This window comes from Rhinatrema bivittatum, chromosome 4, assembly GCF_901001135.1.
Source record: "Rhinatrema bivittatum chromosome 4, aRhiBiv1.1, whole genome shotgun sequence".
NCBI classification, from domain to species: Eukaryota; Metazoa; Chordata; class Amphibia; order Gymnophiona; family Rhinatrematidae; genus Rhinatrema; species Rhinatrema bivittatum.
In genome coordinates, this window is record NC_042618.1 from 384,147,014 (window position 1) to 384,167,684 (window position 20,671).

At 41.7% G+C, this 20,671-nt stretch overlaps 1 protein-coding gene across 11 annotated transcripts in view; it reads left to right on the forward strand.

Annotated features, from left to right (window-relative positions):
• The window catches only part of PXK (PX domain containing serine/threonine kinase like), a 132,852-nt gene extending 112,777 nt beyond the window's left edge, over positions 1-20,075 (forward strand). For 7 of the 11 annotated variants that reach the window (XM_029600960.1, XM_029600962.1, XM_029600963.1 and 4 more), the window contains one exon: positions 14,033-20,075. In XM_029600960.1, the coding sequence (XP_029456820.1) occupies positions 14,033-14,247 (215 nt within the window). In that variant the 3' untranslated portion in view covers positions 14,248-20,075. The remainder of the gene's footprint in view (positions 1-14,032) is intronic. The other 4 variants (XR_003856611.1, XR_003856612.1, XM_029600968.1 and 1 more) reach the window with 2 other exon arrangements.
• The last annotated feature ends 596 nt before the right edge of the window (positions 20,076-20,671 follow it).

The window sequence follows — 20,671 nt, forward strand, 5'->3', positions numbered from 1 at the left end:
CACCTCCCTTTTACCAAATGTAATTGTGCAAGAATGACTGAATGGTTTCTATTTACAAAACTGAGATGTGTGCAACAAATCGTGTGAAGAATAAATTTGTGCAGGTCAGAGCTGAGTGTTCTTTTGTGCTGTGTGAGAAGAGAATGCAGCAGGCCGCAACTCTCCAGCTCTTCACACGACTCTGGAATTGTGCAGAACTAAGGCTGTTGTGATGGCAAAAGTTGTAAACCGTTTAAGGGTCCTGCTTGAATACACAGCTATTGCTGTTCAGAATAGCCTTGCTATTAGTTTTACATTCTGGAAGCCTTTCAGTTGTCTTTTACAGTCCCCTGCTTGTTTTTTTGTTTGGTTTTTTTTTTAATAATAGAGGGCAATTTTCAAGAGCCACTTAACACACGAAAAAGGGCTTTTGAAAATTGCTTACCCTGAATACGTGTAAATGTACGTGCAACGTGCCACAATGTGTGTACTTGTACCTGCATTGAGAGGAGGTGTTCCTGGGGTGGGGTAGGGAGAGCAATACAACAGCTGCCAGCTTTTTGCAGAGAAAAAATATCTGCAGAAAAAGCAGGTGTAAATGTGCTTTTTCCCTAGTCAGTTAAAAAAGGGAAAGTACACGTCTCTTCTCTCTGTGACTTGGTGCAAAGCTCTCAGAGAAAGATGTACCCACAAGCTTTGCCTCAGAATACATCCATAATCAAGTGCATGGTTTTCATTCCTGAGTGAGGCATTATCCCAAGAGTTCTTGAAGAGAGATCTAATTCAAGATAATTATGATCTAACTCAACCATTTCCCCCCTACACACCGTTTTGGAGAGATTTGGCAAGGATTATCTGTATGAGGCTCCTTTCCAGCAAATCTGTATTTTTGCTTGGAGAAGGCTGCAGCTTGGTGAAGGCTACGAGTAATCTCTTACCCAATAAACTGGCATTAATGGGTTTTATTATTAGCGTATAAGTGTTCAGACATTCTTAGCTATAGTACTGGGATGGGATTGTAATTTCAGGTTTGTAAACTAGCTGAGTAAATTGCATTAAATGATCTGGTTTAAACTGTCCAAAAATAACATGACGTGGTTAGTGGGACGTTAATGTCCTGGACACGATTGCCTTGACTCTGAGCAGTGCAGTTTCTTAACCCAGCTCTGCTGACTTGGTCTAACTCTGACATATCTCAGCATATGTCAGAATTTCATGCTGCTGTCTTGGTACATATGCTCTGCAGTATAACATTTTAGCTTGAGGGTCTTACTTTCAACCTTATATTACCTGTAGTTTAGCACCACTTGTACCAACATTTTCTCCAAAGACAAGCAGGATTTTAGACCTCTCAAGTGGGTGACTTCATCAAATGGAGCCCAGCGTAGAGCTTTTACCTCAAAGTTTCTAGAATTTTGTGCATACATTACTGGGCACCGTAGCGCATGCCATGCTGCCACACATTCATGTGGGGGCCCCTTCAGTCTCATCTTTTCTGCTGAGCCCACCAGTCATTGATCTGTGCTCTCCTGCTTTCCTACATAGGCAGGAATTGTTCATCGTGGACCCTGTGGGGGTTTTTTTCCCCTTTTAGTCATCTTTACATATACTTTTTGGTTGGTTAAGTTTCCTTTCTTTTTTGGCACCAATTTGCACCAAGGAAGCATTGACTGCTTGATTTGTTACACTGGTTTTTCATCCTGAATGAATGTCTATCAGCAGCTTCATGAGATAACTTTTGCATGACAGGATCATGCTTATCACAAATCGCCATGATAGATGTATCCTGTGCCTAGGGGCTAGTCGCTGTGTCCAGGGATATCATCTTTATGAGATCATGACCCATAAGGAGTGTAGGCTTTACCTTATGGAAAAGCACTTTGGAAACTGCAAGACCGGCCTATCAGAATCAGCAGGAAGTCATAGACATCAATGGAACCAGGAGCTGCATCAGATGTTGGTGGTACATCAATATCAAGAGGGCATTCAGCACCAGGAAGGATCAAGGGGACAGACCAGTGTCCACCTCTTCCCACCTGAAGGTGGTGAAGGGCTCAGCCTCTTCAGTTCAGGTATTGAAGAATTCCGATGCTGAACATCGAGGGAAGCCCATGAAGTATTGGCATCAGTCTCCACTGATGCTGGGAACAAGGTTATTCTGGTTGTGACCAGGAAACCCCCAAAGCATTCCTGCAGAGAGGAGAGCTCATTCTCATTGCATTCCTGGGAATCACAGCAGTCTCCAGAGGTCCAGGTGTCTGCAATTGATGTGCCTCAGGTTTCCCAGGAAGATGTGGCCACCAACTCTGCCTCGCAATCTTTGCTGGCAATCTTTGAGGAGGAGCTGAGCATGAAGATTCAGGTTTTGGATAAGGTGATATGTAGCACAGGGACACCAGCATCAATGCAAAACTATGCCTCCCAGCAGCTTGGTAATGATGTCTGTTCCTGGAGGGGATTTGACGTTGATGGCTGCTGCACCAATAGCAATCTGCAGCCCATTGGGATGGAAAGGAGGGAATCTTCCCTGAGACACAGGAATTCATTGGGGTCTAGGCCCAAGTACTCTCCTCTCTGAGGCCTTGCGTACTAGTTTGGTGTTATCTGGGTCTTTGCCTCTATCATACCTGTCGGGTTCAAACTCTCAGTGTTCCTAGGGTAAGGTTACAGATCTGGGGATTTCTCTGAAGAGGCAGGATCAACAGGTCTCCCCTCCAACCCCTCTGCTCCACAAGCAAAGGATCACTCCATTGCCAGATTCATCCAGAGAATGGCTTAGACCATTTAATTTACTTTGCAAATGGAGGATGAGTCCAGGAACTCTCTATAGCTTCTCCAGACCCACCCTCCAGCTAGGAGGTTCCCCAAGTAGGGGGCTGAGGCAAAATTTCTATTAGCTGAGGAGGTGTGTTCCTTTGCCCCTCGAGGTGTGTTCCTTTGCCCCCTCGAGTGCCACAAACAGGCAGCAGGCTACATGTAGCCATGTGAGGTAACAGAGTCTGTAAGCCACAACCAACATCCCAGCCAAAATCTGGGAATGGGTGACTGGAGAGCATAGTCTGGATCCTCGTGCCTGTGCCAGCAGACCTTCCTCTCAAGGGTAGGTTGAGATTTTATGTAAACCGTTGGCTCAGTATAATTTCAGATATGTGGGCCCATAGCATAATAAGAAATGGGTACAAATTTCACCTTTTGGATGTCCTACAAATTGTCCACCAGATTCCATCTTAGGAATATGTCAGCATTAGGAACTATTGCAGAAAGAGCTCTCCTTCCTCTTAGAGACCAATGCGATCAAGCTCATTCCACCAGTTGAAAGAGGACATGGATTTTATTCCATGTATTTCCTGATTCCAAAGAAAACAGTGGTACTTCAACCTATCCTGATCCTAAGAGCCGTGACCAAATTCCTAAAAAGATAAAAGTTTAAAATGTTTTTCTAAGGTACCTTGATTCCCTTTCTCAAAAAAGAGGGTTGATTATGCTGTCTCCATTCAAAGGATACTTACACCCATATAGAGATATTTTCAGGTCACACAAAATATCAGTTTTTTAGTAGGGTATCGTTACCTCCAGAATCACATGCTACCTTTTGGCCTAGCATAAGCCCCACATATCTTCCCAAAATATGTCACTGTGGTGGTGATGCATCTACACAAACTGAGGGTGTATATGTTCCCCCTACCTGAATGATTGGCTGATTAAGAGCATATTTCAGGCAGGTGCCACAGAATTAATGTGTAGAACCATCCAGGTGCTGGAGTCTGTCATTAACTACCCATGTCTCACTTGAGCCCATTATCTCAATTACAGTTCATAGGAACACTGCTAGATATGATTCTGTTAAGAGCCTTCCTCCTACAACAGAGGGCTAGCTAGCTGATTAAGATGGAAGTTCGACACCACCTTAGGCAGAAATTTAGGATGTGTGCACAGAATAATTGGTATAAAAGTGGTTAGGTCACTAAAACTTGCAGCTCGCTGATTCTATGTGCCAAAGTCACTGCCACCAAGAATACAACCGTCCAGGTCAGGTACTTCAACTTATAGGAATGCAGAGGCTGAAAGGGAGCTTTCATCAGCTGAGTGTGTACCGCACTGAGATCACAAAGCACAATTGAGTGTGTACCGCACTGAGATCACAAAGCACAATGATGAGAGGATTCAAGTGAAGCAAGCCCCACATAAATTGGACAATCAAAGGCTGTACAGAGACAAGTCTTCCGTGTCCATGGTGGTGACGGGCCAACTGCACTGAGATGAACCTTTACTGAGTTTGTCTTGAAATTCAACTTGGAAAGATGCAGAAGTTACTTGAGCAATTTTATGTGAAGCAGAAAAAAGGATCTAGGGCCCTTTTTCTCACACCAAAAGGCAAACTACTTCCTAGTCCATAGGACTTTCTCGTGGGCTCCTTTCTTGAATCCAGAGGAACATAAGACGAAACATTTGAAAGGTCTAGAGCAGTGATGGCGAACTCCAGTCCTCGAGTGCCACAAACAGGCCAGGTTTTCAGGATATCTACAATGAATATGCATGAGATAGATTTGTATGCAATGGAGACATTGTATGCAAATCTTTCTCATGTATATTCACTGCAGATATCCTGAAAACCTGACCTGTTTGTGGCACTCGAGGACTGGCATTCACCATCTCTGGGCTAGAGGCTGCAGGGCTACTTTCGTAATATCCAGGCTGTGAGAGCCAGGGACCTGATGGTGCGATGGCACATCAGCCTTCAATTCTGAATGATGAGGGATGGGAATTCCGCATCCTGATTGGATTCCTGATAGATATCTACTGTAAGAATGTCTCAGTCAAAAGGGTGCTATGAGGATCACAATCTCCTGCTCTTTTCTGAGCTTCAACATAGTTTGCAATGAGCGGAATTTGAGGATATTTATACAGCATACCCTGGCCTCAATAGAGGGCAAAGTCATCTGAGACTAGTTTGCCTTGAGTCCCTTTCTTAGAACAGAAGAGTGAGACCTTTCTGTTCTGAGGAGATGCAAACAGATCTACTACACAATTCTTGTAATGATAAACGACCTTACTCCTTGTTAACCTCGGTTAAGCATCCACTTACACCATATAACTTGTTAACGTGTTTAGTTCAACTAAAGTTATTTCCATGTTACCTCTGTTAACTTTCTCAATTTCCTGTTAACTTTAGATGAACTGAACAAGTTAATTCCATGTTTATCTGTAATAACAAAAGGAAACTGTTGTTTTCAGCACCTCTTGTTTTACTGTAAACCGATATGATATGTCAAATCCAATGTCAGTATATAAAAAAAAAAAAAATAATAATACACAAATATCTGGTTTACTCCTCCTCTCCCCCAAGTCCAGGGACCATTCATCAGACTCTAGGCCACAACTCAACCTTTCAACCAGTATATTTTTGCCTACCAGATATGTGGCTCTGCATATTATCCCTTGGAAGATGACCCAGTACCACATCTGGACAGTCTCCTGCCACAGCAGGTATGATCCTCTTCTTCCTTACTTGAAGTAAAACATCACTACTTGGTTGTCTGTCTGAACAAGGATTGCACTGTTGGCCAATCGAAAGCCTTCAGAGCATACTACACTGCCCTTTGCTCAGAATTTTATCTGATGAACTTTTTCCTGAGCAAACAAAAGGCCTTCTATGCAAAGCCCCAGTACACAGGATCCCACCCTACGTTGGATGCATCTGTGGTCAGAACAATAAGGACGGAAGAATTTGGAAGGGACATGTCTGGTCAGATTGGAAGGGTTCCGCCACCAGAACAGGGAGTCTTTAAGCAGACGTTGTGTCAAAGATCCTGAGTGGCCTGAAGCCACTGTGATCAAAGGGTCTGTTGGGCTCTTCTCATATGATTTTACTTTTATTGTAATCCACTTAGCATGATTTATTGCTATAAGCAGATTAAAAACTCTTTTAAATAAATATTAAGACATACCTGGGGAGCATCATGCACTTTTGATGCCAGGAGGCCCAACAACCTTAACATGTCCTATACTAACTCACTTGAAGCATTTCCATTGTGTATAAAGGCGAATAGGTACTATATAGTTTGGACTGCAAAAGAGCAATGGCCTTCTACCTGGAGTGGACTGAAACCCATAGAAAGACCACCCAGCTTTTTGTTTCTTTTGACATCAACAAACTTGGGATTACTATTGTCAAAAACACTCTATCAAAGTGGGTAGCAGATTGCGTCTCCTCCTAGTATGCCTAGGCAGGCTTGAATCGGGTGGTCACATTGAGTTTCAGTGGCAGCATTGAGTTTCAATGGCAGCATTTTCAACCCACCTCAGATTGGCCTCCATGGAGATCTGCAAGGTTGTGATGTGGAGTTATTGCCTCACATTCACAATGCATTATTATTTGGACAGAGACTCCTGACACAATAGTAGGTTTAGTCAGTCTATCCTGAGCAACTGCTTTGAGGTATAGAAACCGCCATACCTTCTAGGGCCCATTTTTGTTCAACTGCCCCTATAAAAAAGACAACTATACAGAAAAAAGGCTTATTACGAGCAAAACAGTGCTGGTTCTCTGTTGGCAGGCACTATTTTGGATTGTCCTTTTTCTTTAGTCGAGGCAGTCTGTAACTAGGGATTCCCCAAATGTGAGGACAGCAAGATGTTAGCCCTCATGAAACCTGCCTGCCTCCCCTGTCTTCTCCAAGTATAAGCTAAGGAATTAAACTGAAAGGGCCCCTGTGTGGCTGTGTAGCAGTGTGGCATGCTCAAAGTTTTAGAAACTGAGATAAAAGTTCTTTCCAGGCTCCATCGAATGTTGTCACCCACTTGGGAGTAGTGACATCGTCGGAGAACTCTGTTTTATCTGTCTTCTGTTTGTAACTTCTTTGTGCTTGATGTGCTGCTTGTGACAACTTTAACACTTATAAAACCAACTGTCCGAAGGGATGGAATCTTAAACTAACAATTTCTAAATACCATCACTAAAAATACGGCAAGATTAACTGTAGCCTTATTTTATAGACAAAGAGACCTCATACAAATGTGGCTAGAATACCATATGCAGTGCAGTGCACAGGACGCCACTCAGGTACTACGGTGATAACTGTAAGCGAAGTGCACCGTTATAATTGTTCAAATCATCGGTCTCTTTGCCCAAAAGATCAAGTAAGGACAGCTTGTGTCCGTTTACTAGCAATTTATGAGGCAGTATAACGTTTTACTTATCGTGGTGTAGGTAGCATTATATAGCGGGAGTATGCAGTCAGGGTTTAACAGTTGGCACTGGCCCGACACGGCTCGTGTTTCTTGCACCAGCTTCCTCAGGGGCCTCGCAATGCCACAAAATTCCCAGTACTCTGCCGCTCAGCGTCTGCTACTCGGCTGCCTGACAGGACCTGCAGCCGAGTAGCAGACGCTGAGCGGCAGTACTGGGAATTTTGTGGCATTGCGAGGCCCCTGAGGAAGCTGGTGCAAGAAACACGAGCCGTGTCGGGCCAGTGCCAACTGTTAAACCCTGACTGCATACTCCCGCTATATAATGCTACCTACACCACGATAAGTAAAACGTTATACTGCCTCATAAATTGCTAGTAAACGGACACAAGCTGTCCTTACTTGATCTTTTGGGCAAAGAGACCGATGATTTGAACAATTATAACGGTGCACTTCGCTTACAGTTATCACCGTAGTACCTGAGTGGCGTCCTGTGCACTGCACTGCATATGGTATTCTAGCCACATTTGTATGAGGTCTCTTTGTCTATAAAATAAGGCTACAGTTAATCTTGCCGTATTTTTGTGACAACTTTAAGCCATCTCTTTGTGTGTTTGTGATTTGTGCATTACTGTTTGAAACTCATTTGTTCTGTTGGTGGCTAATGTATTTTTAGCTGTTTAGTATTATCTAAATTGTGACTGCTCTGACCTCTTTTTTTGTGCTGTTTAATACTGTCTCACTTTCAGATAGGTTCTTTTAGTCACCTTGTTTATAAATTACCTTTGGATTTCCAGTTCATTCTTGAGATGGGCTGACAGGTCATTCCATCAAATCTCTTTACCTTGTTTTTATCTTTTTTTTTTTTTTTGTTCTCTGTTCTACTTGTCACATCACTTCAGTCTCCATTATACATTCTCTTTCTGCTTGTGTATCATATCTTAATAGCTTTATTCCTTCTCGTATCCAGCCATGAACATCCTTTTATCCTACTCTTAATTTCAGCTGCCTGCCAGACTATCAGCACTATCTCCCTGGACTTTGCATAATCCAGATGATTGCTTTTTGTAATTTTTTTCTAGTCGGCACTTAAACTCTTCAGCCACATTTTATCCTGTGCCTCATGATTAATCTCTTACCATTGACAATTATATTTTCTCAGCCCCAACCACTTCTGTAAGATTCAGGACGTTTTACACACGGTGTGCAACATGTTGCATCTTACACAAAGGGTTTCGTATTACTCATTTTGTGGCTGTATTTGTGAATTCCTGGAGTCAGTTGCTGCAGTTACCGTCTTGTGCGGTGTTGTATGCAGCCACCGAACCTAAAGTAAGCCAGAGCGGTGTTTTAGGAGGTAGCTTGATATTAGCTTAAATACCCCAGCATAACCCTTACCGATACATATGTGTACTACATCCTGCGAGTCAATATCCAGTCAGAGCATACAGCATCCCTATACCATAGCACAGTTGCTGTACAGCTCAGCCTACCTTTTGTATTTGTATGATGATGCCATTAAGTATGACGCTGGACTTAATGTCCCCAACCCCCATGTTCCTCCCCAATTATAACTCACTTCCACTGTGGTATTGCCTAAGTATTTTGTGCTCTTTTTGGCTGAAAGGAAGGCTTCTGTTGAGACTGAACACTTAGGGGCTGCTAACACATCTGCGTCCCATTGGTCCTAGTAGGTAAAACTGTGTTTCCTAACTTTTCAAGCCCAAGGCACAACTTCCATTAACAAAAATGTTATGTAGCACACCAAACTCCAGGGGTGCAGCTAATAAGGATAGGGGGAGGACTTGTATAGCCAAATGAAGAACAATGGAAGCACTGAAAGGCTCAGCTGTTTCTACTCCAAATTTTAAAAGGAGAGCAGGGATAGAGAATACTCATTGTAATAAGTTCATGTGTCAGTTCCCTATCGATATGAAGTGCAAGATAAGAGCATAGCTGTAAAATGAGAGCAGCAACCTTGCTTACTGATGGGATTTCTAGAGTTTCTCCCACCATTCTGGGTCATATCCAATGCTGTGCCCACATTCTCTGTATTGGGACCCTTAATTTTCAATATATTTATAAATGATCTGGAAAGAAATACGACAATGAGGTAATCAAATTTGCAGATGATACAAAATTGTTCAGAGTAGTTAAATCACAAGCAGATTGTGATAAATTGCAGGAAGACCTTGTGAGGCTGGAAAATTGGGCATCAAAATGGCAGATGAAATTTAATGTGGACAAGTGCAAGATGATGCATATAGGGAAAAATAATCCATGCTATAGTTACACGATGTTAGGTTCCATATTAGGTGCTACAACCCAAGAAAGAGATCTAGGTTCAGTGTGCTGCGGCAGTCAAAAAAGCAAACAATGTTGGGAATTATTAGAAAGGGAATGGTGAATAAAACGGAAAATGTCATAATGCCTCTGTATCGCTCCATGGTGAGACCGCACCTTGAATACTGTGTACAATTCTGGTCGCCGCATCTCAAAAAAGATAGAATTGCGATAGAGAAGGTACAGAGAAGGGTGACCAAAATGATAAAGGGAATGGAACAGCTCCCCTATGAGGAAAGACTAAAGAGGTTAGGACTTTTCAGCTTGGAGAAGTAACAGCGGAGGGGGATATGGTAGAGGTGTTTAAAATCATGAGAGGTCTAGAACGGGAAGATGTGAATCGGTTATTTACTCTTTCGGATAGTAGAAAGACTAGGGGGCACTCCATGAAGTTAGCATGTGGCACATTTAAAACTAATTGCAGAAAGTTCTTTTTCACTCAATGCACAATTAAACTCTGGAATTTGTTGCCAAAAGATGTGGTTAGTGCAGTTAGTATAGCTGTGTTTAAAAAAGGATTGGATAAGTTCTTGGAGGAGAAGTCCATTACCTGCTATTAATTAAGTTGACTTAGATAATAACCACCGCTATTACTAGCAACGGTAACATGGAATAGACTTATTTTTGGGTACTTGCCAGGTTCTTATGGCCTGGATTGGCCACTGTTGGAAATAGGATGGTGGGCTTGATGGACCCTTGGTCTGACCCAGTATGGCATGTTCTTATCTTACACAACCTGGGCATAAACCAGAGGGTAAAAGGACTCGGATATACTACAAAAAGGGGTCCTGCATGCTGGCCATTAATTTCCACACACCAGAACTCATACTTAAGCTGGGAAAAGGTATGTGTGATTACACATGTTGTCAGAAAGGAGTTCCCACTTGTTCAAGAGCCATTATTGACAACTCGAGGTGCTGACAGCAGTCTTGGATCTGAGCATCAGTCAGTTTTGTGTTGCACACCTCATGAGGTCTGATGACACACCAGTCTGCTATGGGTTGGATCCTTTGCTGTCAGTTTAAACTGATTTTTCACCCATAAATTCCTGGGTTTTTCCAAAAGTGACAATTGGTTTAAATTAATTTTCACCCAAATTTTAGGCTGATTGAAAAGCTGCACTAGAGCTACAGCATTTCAAGGCCTATAGCCACTGCTGAAAGCGAATGTGGGCCGAAGTGCATGCTGTGTTTCAAGTCCTACTCACCACCTTTGAAAGAACTCACCTGCCAGTCTTGTCCATCTTGTGTTTCAAGTCCCGCTTCCTCAACCCCCCCCCCCCAAGCAGCCAAAGTACCTGCTGTCTGGTACCTTGAATGCATTTCAATCAGGCCCTGGCCACCAGAAGCACTTCCTAGCAGGTGCCCTAGCCCTGCACAAAAGCAGAAGTGCAGTGTTGCAGAGCTCCAAACAAGAGAAGGCTGGAGCCCCACTAGTAAGGATGAATGTCATTGCAATATGTACTGGGGGGGGGGGGAGAGAATAGGGAGAGAGGGATAGTCTTGGTGGAGTAGGAGAGAGAGAAGGGCATGTTCGGCAGGAGATGGGGGTAGAAATGGGGGTTGCTGCTCTGTGGATGGGTGGGAAAATGTTTGTTTTATTGTCCTGGCTTCTGTACACCAAAATAAATTCCAATATTGATCTGTAAAAATGAGTAATTTTTTTCAACTGATTTCTCCTGTTTTTGTTCTTATCATAATAAACCCTTATAAATTCCTGGGAAAAATAAAGAACAATAAAAACCGTAAATGAAGGTCCCCCTACATGTGGCATACTGGTTGGGAAACACTGGGGTAGAAGACTGAAAATGTCAAGCGGTGGGACTAGCACCCAAAACATTTAGAATGAATTTTTCTAGCTGTTGCTGTTCACTCCACCATGGACCTCTGCTGAATGGTTTGATGTGCCATAATGATGCTAAGTTTACTGAAGTGCCATTGCAGACCAGTGTCTTGTTGCTACAAATCACTGGTCACCTTTTACAAGACACTAGGAAATCTAATTTGTACACAGCAAGTGAGAGACATTAAGGATCATATACTAAAGTATATACACTGCTGTATGCACTTTTTGAGGAATTTTAAGTGCTATTTTTTTGCCCATACAACTGAGCCTATTTCATGTCTAGGTTATCTAGGTGCTACTAGAGGCTTTGCATGATTGCAGCAGCTCATTTTGGATATGGAAAACTACACCAAAAATTATATTTGGTGTAAAAGGTGAAAATGTTTTGCAAAGATGATGATGCATTATTCCACCTACTATGAACTACATGGTGTTTAGAGCACAAAGCACCATTTGCAGTTTCCCCTATTCAATAGTATGTTGCCTTTATATACACAAAAGTAAAACAGAGCAGTCCCCGTCCTGCATCATAAATAGAATGCTATGATGTTCCTCCTTCTGTATTATTCAGCAAAAGTTTAGTTCCAAATAATAAACAATGGAGGGGTAAAAATAGCTTGTGATTACCTCAAGAATTTATTTTCAACACAGTGCGCATGAGCAGAAAAATGATTCAGTTAAGGTGATAACATATTTCCATGCAAAAGTACTTAAGGATGGTTGCTTATGAAGTGGAGGTTGGGATGCTCATACTTTTTCTCCCTTCTAGGTTGTTTTCTTAGTATTTACATTTTTACAAAGAAACCTTTACTATATTCATGTTATTGTCTTTGAGGCTGCTGTTAAATGAACCACTTGTGGTGGAATTGTTTTACTATAATTCCTAACGAAACAATGGACTGCTATTCACAAGATGCGATCATCTCTACTCTAACTAAAGCATAACACCATCAAATCAGTAACCACACTGTAATTAAAGAGAATGTTATTTGATGCATTTTTCATCATGCATTAAATATAATGAAATGGCTGACATCTTAAAGCTAGAATAGGTAGAGTTGTTAAAGAATGGGAGTGAGGTTTGGATAGAATTTGTTTTGTAGGAGAGACTCTTACTGCTAGAGGCTTCTACGTGAAACAGTTACATAATGAAGACAGCAGAAAGGAGCACTGCAGAAACCATACAATGTCATATTACAGTGCTTCTCCATAGAATAGGAACTTACAAATAGGATAGGAGCCACTGCTGCTTTCAATATAAAAACAGTCTTTGCAAATACGATAAGGTTGAAAGTGAAAATGTCATACACAGAGAATGACTTAAAATTAGCAGTTTGGTTATTTATAATACATTTCTGAGCATTTTCCCTTACTGTAGGAAGGCCTAGCTTTTCATCCTTTGAGAGTCAGTAAGAAGTGCTCTGGGAGCCTGGCTATTTTTCTATTTCTTATTCATCCCACAGCTGCAACCCTCCCCCGAGAATCATCATGCTTTCTTCATTTTCTCAGAGGCCCCAAGATCATACTGTGGTTGCAGTATTAGTCCACTTGCATATACGGAAATAAAGGTTAACAATTAAATGCAAAAAAGTCCAAGGTAACACCTTTTCTTTGGACTAACCCTACATATATTCAGACCTGATGTAATAAGACATGAGGAAAATATGGGCACTGAACTTCAGCCTACATTTTCTTGACTTTTTTTTTTAAGCATGTCGGTAAACACTGCATTATGATAATGCAGCAGGAGCTAGCATTAAAAGGAATGAGGGACACCTACCCTGAAATGCATGTCTAAATCATGCTTTTGCATACAAAACCTGAATATAAAGACTCCTACACCATGAACTCTTGGTTCAGCCCTAGAAACATTACTCATATCTGACCAACATTTTAAATTTTCAGCACAAGCAGCCTGGATCAGTTTAAGGGCTGTACCTCTGTGTTATTCTCTGTTTTTGAGTTAAGCCTACAACCTCTTGCCACTGGGAGGTAATAGCTAATGCCTCAATTAATGGGATTTTACAACAGATGTTCACTAATTTATGTATTTAGTTTTACTCACATTGCTATGCACATTTTTTGTGTGTGCTAAACTCATTAAATTGGGAGTAAAAATGTTCACACACCGATGCATTGACATGCACCTTATTCCAATAGCTATGAAAAGGTCATTTTTGTAGTGAGGGTACAGCTGTGTTAATTGGTAGGCATTCTGGAACTGTGCTAACTTCCACATCAATACATTCTAAAAGCTGGCTGGCAAACTTCGTCTGTCAACCCTCTGTTGCCCTTGTATGTAGAATCAAGCTTCAGCACTGCTAAAGGCATCCTGCTCACCTGTTGCATTTTACGGAACCAAAGGGCAGCAGCTCTCCCCCGATAATAATATAATACCAATAGAAAAGTAAATACTTGTTAAAAATATTTAGCTAGATTACTTTTTAAGGCACTAAAAGGAAAAGCCAATAGATCGAGCACAGATAAGGGCCTCCGCTGTAAGTCAGAGCATGATGAGCAAGTGCACACCCATAGTAATTGTTATTATTAGTCTTCTAAGAAAGTTGCAATAGGTGTTTAGCAGAGTAACTAGGACAGTTTAAGAAGAAGTAAAGAACTTCATTTTGAAGTTATTTGATGTTGTATATTTACAGATTACTTTGTTTCAATTGAACAGGAACATCAACCTTCTCACAATCAATTCCTCCACCACCGGCACCAGCATTAACTCCCCTTTATCCAAGTTTGGATATACCAACACCGGTTACCGCACCATCTGATGATGATACTGGCCGGGCTGCCTTACTCAGCTCTATTCAAAACTTTAAAAAAGGAGCTTTGAAGAAAGCAGAAACAAATGACCACAGTTCACCTAGGATCAGCTGCAATTGAATACTTCCAGCTCTCGCATGTGCCAGTTAAACCAATCCCTGGAAGGTGGTATCTTCTCATTTTTACCCTTAAAAAAAAACAAAACAAAAAAAAAACTAGACATTTCTATACACTATATCCTGAGTCCATTCATAAGTGACATTTTTCAGGACCAAAGACCATCATACCCCTTAACATTATTAAACATGGATATAAGCATAGGTCATATAAATACCAGTAATTTCAGTGGTTTTTTGTAAATATAATCAATACAAAACATTTTCATTTATTTCTATGTAAAAATCCATGTGCTTCCTTAAACACCCCAAACAGGCAACCCAGATACAGGGCTGTGTTTTGAATCCTATCTGCTTTGAGGGCAACTGAACAAACTCTGCTTTCAAAACAAAAAGAACAAATATTTATAAACACATCTGCTATAGAATCCTTCCAATATGCAATCATTAAAACTTTTCAATTTAGTGCAGAAAAAAGAAAGTACTATGAGTTTCAAACAGTTATGATTGCGTGCTTCAGCTGCTACATGTTTGACCAGCACTAACTAAATGGGTCAGTGAAAGGGTTTAATAAAATCTATTCCCTTTGTCACATGATACTGGCTGTTATTGAACAGGGTTTTGTAGATTGGAGGGGAGGTGATGTACAACCGAAATGTTAATTATAGGAAACAATTGTGGATTTTTACTTTCTGGACTGTACACCTGGGAGATTTGAACAATGAAATTGAGTGGTACAGTGTTATCTAATTTGTTTTTTTTTTTTTACACTATTTCTAGTTTGTATGTAGATTTTTGAATTTTGGCAGTAATACGGAGTTCCATTTGAGTGCCTTGTGATTGGGCAGCTGGTATCACGTGACAACAGGAATAGGTTTTATTAAATCTCCTTCACTGACACAGGAAAATTGGTTCTTACTTGCTAATTTTCATTCCTGTAATACCACAGATCAGTCCAGACTAGTGGGTTATGCATCCCCACCAGCAGATGGAGTCAGAGAAACAAAACTTTGAGGCACTGCTACTTAACCGAGAGTGCTACCTGCAGTCTCTCAATATTGACTTGTACCCAAGCCAAGATCAGCCTGTTGTATGGGTAACATGCTTAAGGGATGGAAGCCCCCCCACCTCCTAACAACAAAGAACTGTAAACATGCAACTGCAACTATTAACAACAAAGAAAAGACAAAGGATGCGGGACACCACGGATCCTGCTTGAAAGAAATCCAGTAATATTCTACTTCTCAGCGTCCCAAGAGTTGACAGGAATTTCAGGCTTTCGGAGTCAAAAAAATGGGGTAGGCCTCTGGACTGATCTGTGGTATTACAGGAACAAAAATGAGCAGGTAAGAACCAATTTTCCTTTCCTGAACATACCCAGATCAGACCAGTGGAATGTACCCAAGCTTCCCTTGCTGGGAAGGAATCCGAAAGGCTCACATGCAGGACACTCTCACCAAATGAGTGCTCATCCTGTGCTCTCACATCCAAATGAAAATGTTTGGTGAAAGTATGCAATGAGGACCACACTGCAATGCTACAAATCTCCTGTGGCGAAGACGCTGACATTCAGCCCAGGACATAGCTTGTGCCCTTGTGGAGTGAGCCCGGAAACCCATAGGAACCGGTCGACCCTTGCAAATGTATGCTGAAGTAATCGCCTCCCTAAGCCAACAAGAGATGGTAGCCTTAGAGGCCTTATCTCCTTTTTGTACTCCACTGTATAATCACAAAAAGATGATCGGGACGACGAAAGGGATTAGTGAGCTCCAGGTAGCACAAGAGAGCCCTATGCACATCCAAAAGATGCAACTCCCTATTCTTAGGGGATTCTTTCGACCAGTTTGGAAACCCTGGTAAATCCACCATCTGATTAACATGAAAGGACGACACTACCTTAGGCACAAAGGAAGGCACAGTTCGCAATGAAACCCTATCACTGTAGATACACAAAAAGGGATCCCTACAAGAAAGGGCCTGCAACTCTGAAATCCGCCTAGCGGAGCAAATGGCTACTAGAAAAACTGTTTTCAGCATCAAGTCCTTAATGGTCATTCTCTTCAATGGCTCAAACGGAGCCCTACAAAGTACTCTAAGAAGCAGGTTCAGACTCCAATTCGGACAAATCTTTTGCACTAGGGGATGCAGAAGTTTTACTCCTTTCAAAAACTGGGATACATCGGGATGAACGGCAAGCACACAACCATGGTGCTTGCGCTTGAGCGCCCACAAGGCAGCGACCTGCACCCGAAGCGAGTTATACGCCAACTCTGAAGACAGTCCCTGTTGCAGAAACTCCAAGACTTGCAAAACCTCTGCCGGCAAAGGGTCCAATGCACGCAGCCAACACCAGTTTTCAAACACCCTCTATACCCTAACATATGCCATAGACGTAGCCGGTCTCCTAGCTTGCAAGTCAAAATGCATTTTCCGCCTCTCAAAAGCCAGGCTGCGAGACAGAATTGATCATCCTGATCCGAGAAGATGGGGCCCTGATGCAGCAATCCTGGAAGATGGGCCAGATGCAGAGATCCTTCTCCCACAAGGCGAACCAGGTCCGCGAACCACAGGTGCCACAGCCACTCTGGCGGTACCCGAACCACTGAGCTGGAATGAGATTCTATGCGCCAAAGGAACCTTCGAATGAGGGGCCACGGATGAAAGATGTACAGGAAGAAGTCTGTTGGCATGGGCACACCAGGGCATCCAGGTCCACAGCGCAGACTTCTTTTCTGTGGCTGAAGAACCTCTCCATCGTCACGTTGGCACGTGTTCCCATCAGATCCAGTTGGGGAACTCCCCTCCTGGTGCAGATGTGATTCCACACCTCAGGAGACAACTCCCATTCTCCAGGATCCAGCTGACGACTACTGAGAAAATCTGATGCAAGAGGAGCACAAAATCTGGGGAAAACTCCCTCGGGTCCTCCTCCCCCAAGGGAGATGACCCGTCCCCCGGGCACACCCTCCCCTCCCAGCCCCATTGGGGAGAGGGAAGGAGGGGAATCACGCAAACTCTCCGGGCTGCCCTGAGGAGGCACCGGCCCAGCAGAGCGCAGGCCATAGGTAACAGGCCGCCAAGGTTCTCTCCTGACCCGATTTACATGCGGGGCAGAGGGAACAGGAGTCCAGACAGCCCAAAGTCGAGCCACACGCGTGGCAAGCAGCTATTTTGGATTTGGGTGCCATGAAGTAGGAGCACGGGACACGCAGCTGTTTCCTGCTAGGATGCACATATGGCTCCAAAAATAAAAACAACGAGCCTACCACCTGAGAAACCCTGACACGAAAGGTATCCCCCGTGTGGGCTGCAAACGCCACCCCCAATGACCTCACCGAAGAAAAGCAAGGCCCCAAAGCTTCTAGACCATAAGATAGGCCTGAAACCCCGCGCCACTAAAGCCCAGAGCCCGGGGCTGCCGATGATCACCAAATTCTCCTGCTCTCCCCACTACCTGTCCCCAGCAGCCGCTGGCCAGACTCGCCACCGGTTGATCTCGATCGCCTGAAAGAAGCTGACTGACAGAATGCAAGCAACTCCCCTCTTTCTTTTTTTTTAAACTTTATTTCCTCCATAGAAAGGGAAACCTTTCCCACAGTGGTCTGGGAGAACAGCCACGGAGAGCAGAGGGAACCAGAACCTCTGTCTATCGGGCCCTCCAGAATGTTGCGGGCTAGACCCAGGCAGGGGCGTCCAATCCCCTGGTCTCCTGGCTCCAGCTGAGGGATGGCCCACGAAGGTGCCTAACGCCTCAGGGAGCTTTTCCGTCAACTACAAAAACCAGCACTAACAGAACAAATTTTATTTATTTATTTATTTTTTAACTAGCACCTAGACTGCAGGTATGCACCTCAATCATCTGCTGGAGTCAAGAGAAATACTGAGAGACTGCAGGTGGCACTCTCAATTAAGTAGCAGTGCCTCAAAATGTTGTTTCTCTGACTCCAGCTGTTGGTGGGGAGGCATAACCCACTGATCTGGATATATTCAGGTATATTAGTTAGCACTGCGTTAAACGCACAGCAGCTGAAGCACATAATCATGAGTGTTTGAAATACAGAGCAAGTTTTTTCTGAAATGAATTGAAAAGCTTGACTTTTTTTTTTTTTTAAGTCAGCATTTGCATATTTAAAGAATTCTATGGAATATGTGTACATAAATATTTCTGTTCTTTTTGTTTTGAGAGCAGAGTTTGTCCATTTACTCCCAAAAGCAGACTGGATATGAAACAGTCCCAAGTCTGTTTAGGGTGTTTAAGGAAGCACATGGATTTTTACATAAAAGATAACTGAAAATGTTTTGAATTGATTATATTTATAAAATAAAATACTGAATTTACTGGTACCTACACTTATACAGACAGTAGGACACATTCTTTTAATAGTGTTCAGCATGTTAATGGATATGATGGTCTTTGATCCTGAATAATGCCACTTATAAATTGGCTCAGGATGTGGTGTATGGTTTTCAGTCTCTCTTCAGTTTGGACTGTTAATTTTTTTGTAATGACATTTCGATATCATTTCTTGTAAATCAGCACAACACTCATTGAATCAGCAGACATTTGAAACCTGTACACAATAGTGCCAACTGGTAAGGCTTAGAGGCTGAAGCTTTGATGACAACCCTTCAAGTTTCAAATGGCTGCTGATTCAACCATTTGTCTACTATGTGTGTGTGTACTTTTCTAGCAAGTTGACAAAGCTTGCAGCGCTATCTTAGGGCAAGTTATATAAGGGTGGTACAAACTTTCATTTTTATTTAAAAAAATAAATTAGGCTCCTCTTCTATTTTCATAGAAAAATGCAGATAGAAAAGTTACATTTTATTTTTTCTGTAGGAAACATGAATGTTCATGAGTGTTATTGAAGGAAATGACTAAACGGGAGACCAGCAAGAAAAAAACACTCATTTTAAAAGAAGCAGAAGTAGTGGATTATGTGTCTAAATATCCACCTCAAAGAGATACAAAAAGAAACAGAAAATACTTTTGAGTCACTTTATAAAAAAAAAAAATATATATATAATATAGAAAAATATAGAAAGACAAAACAAATGACTTAAAAACAGAGGCCCTCCCTACAAATGACCTAAACATACTGATTTTAGTTCATACTGAATTACTTTATACTGAATAAAAATTTGTAAATGAAGAAATAAAGCAAATACAGGGCAGTCCTGTGTGCTGTGACTGGACTCTCTTCCCCCATCTGGAAGTTAGTTTCATAGGAATAGATTTGCCTACGTGGTTACTACATTTCTTTTTTTTACTCATCACCATTGAACAGATTACATAACTTAGAGAAGGGGCTTTTCTCTGCTGTCTCTTCTCAAGTCCAACAAAATTTAAGATTATACCCTATGCACTTTTTAATCCCCTGCTTTTATCGCCTCTACTATTGGAATTTCCCTATTAAACCTGCAAGTGTTTACAGTTAAAAGGAAGAAAATGTTACTCTGCACAGGTAGTGTAAGAGGTACATTTTCAGTCCAGTGTACTACTTATTTCAGATCTTGCCCTGATAAATGTTACTAACTCAGGCAAAATTGGAATGTAGAGAGAACAGCGCTCTTCTTATAATGCTTAAGTTGCCAACACCGATGCAGATATTTGTTAAACCGTTGATTTAGTGAAAAGGATCCTTTAGTTTATAATTTGCTTATAACGTTAAACAAATTGCACTTTAAAGGATTACATCCAATCCATTTTTTTTTAAATTCAAGTACACATCTAGTGTTTGTTACTATGCAGAGAATACTGTGTATAAAGTTTAATGTCACTTGTGATTATATAGGATATGCACTCATTTTTATTAAAATGGATAAATTCTGGCTGGTTCCTGTCTTTATTTCATTTTCCATTTATTTCTGTTCTAAGTTAATGGCTTGAGCTGAAAGATTACTTGGTGACCAGAAAAATAAAACTTAAGAACAGTTCTTAAACCAAAATTCTAATTATTAGAGTAATACAGTGTGTGTCATGTTAAGAGCAATTTAACTGAGGGTATAAGTAACTGACAGCTACAACGGAACACAAATATGAGGTGAAGTGATTTTTTACATTTTATAGAAATATATGATTTTGTTAATATATCAAATACTGTAGGTGTTCTCTTGTCAGAGAGACAATAAAATAAAACTTTTGTAGAAGGAACCTATGAAGGCTGATGTACTAACTGGTGAATGGCCTCCATTATGCATAGAAAAAACGTAATTGCGTTGATGAATTTGCTGTAATTTTCTATTTGCAAAGCTGTTTTGCATAATTTTTATAAAGTGCTAATGAACTAAAGAATCATGCAGATCAGCTCATTAGGTATTTTGCCATGGCAAAATTATACACAGAAAAATGCAAAGCATTGCTTTTTCATGAAACTTAACAATCCCCTTCCCTTCTTTTTCACTCAGCGCATAGTTAAGCTCTGGAA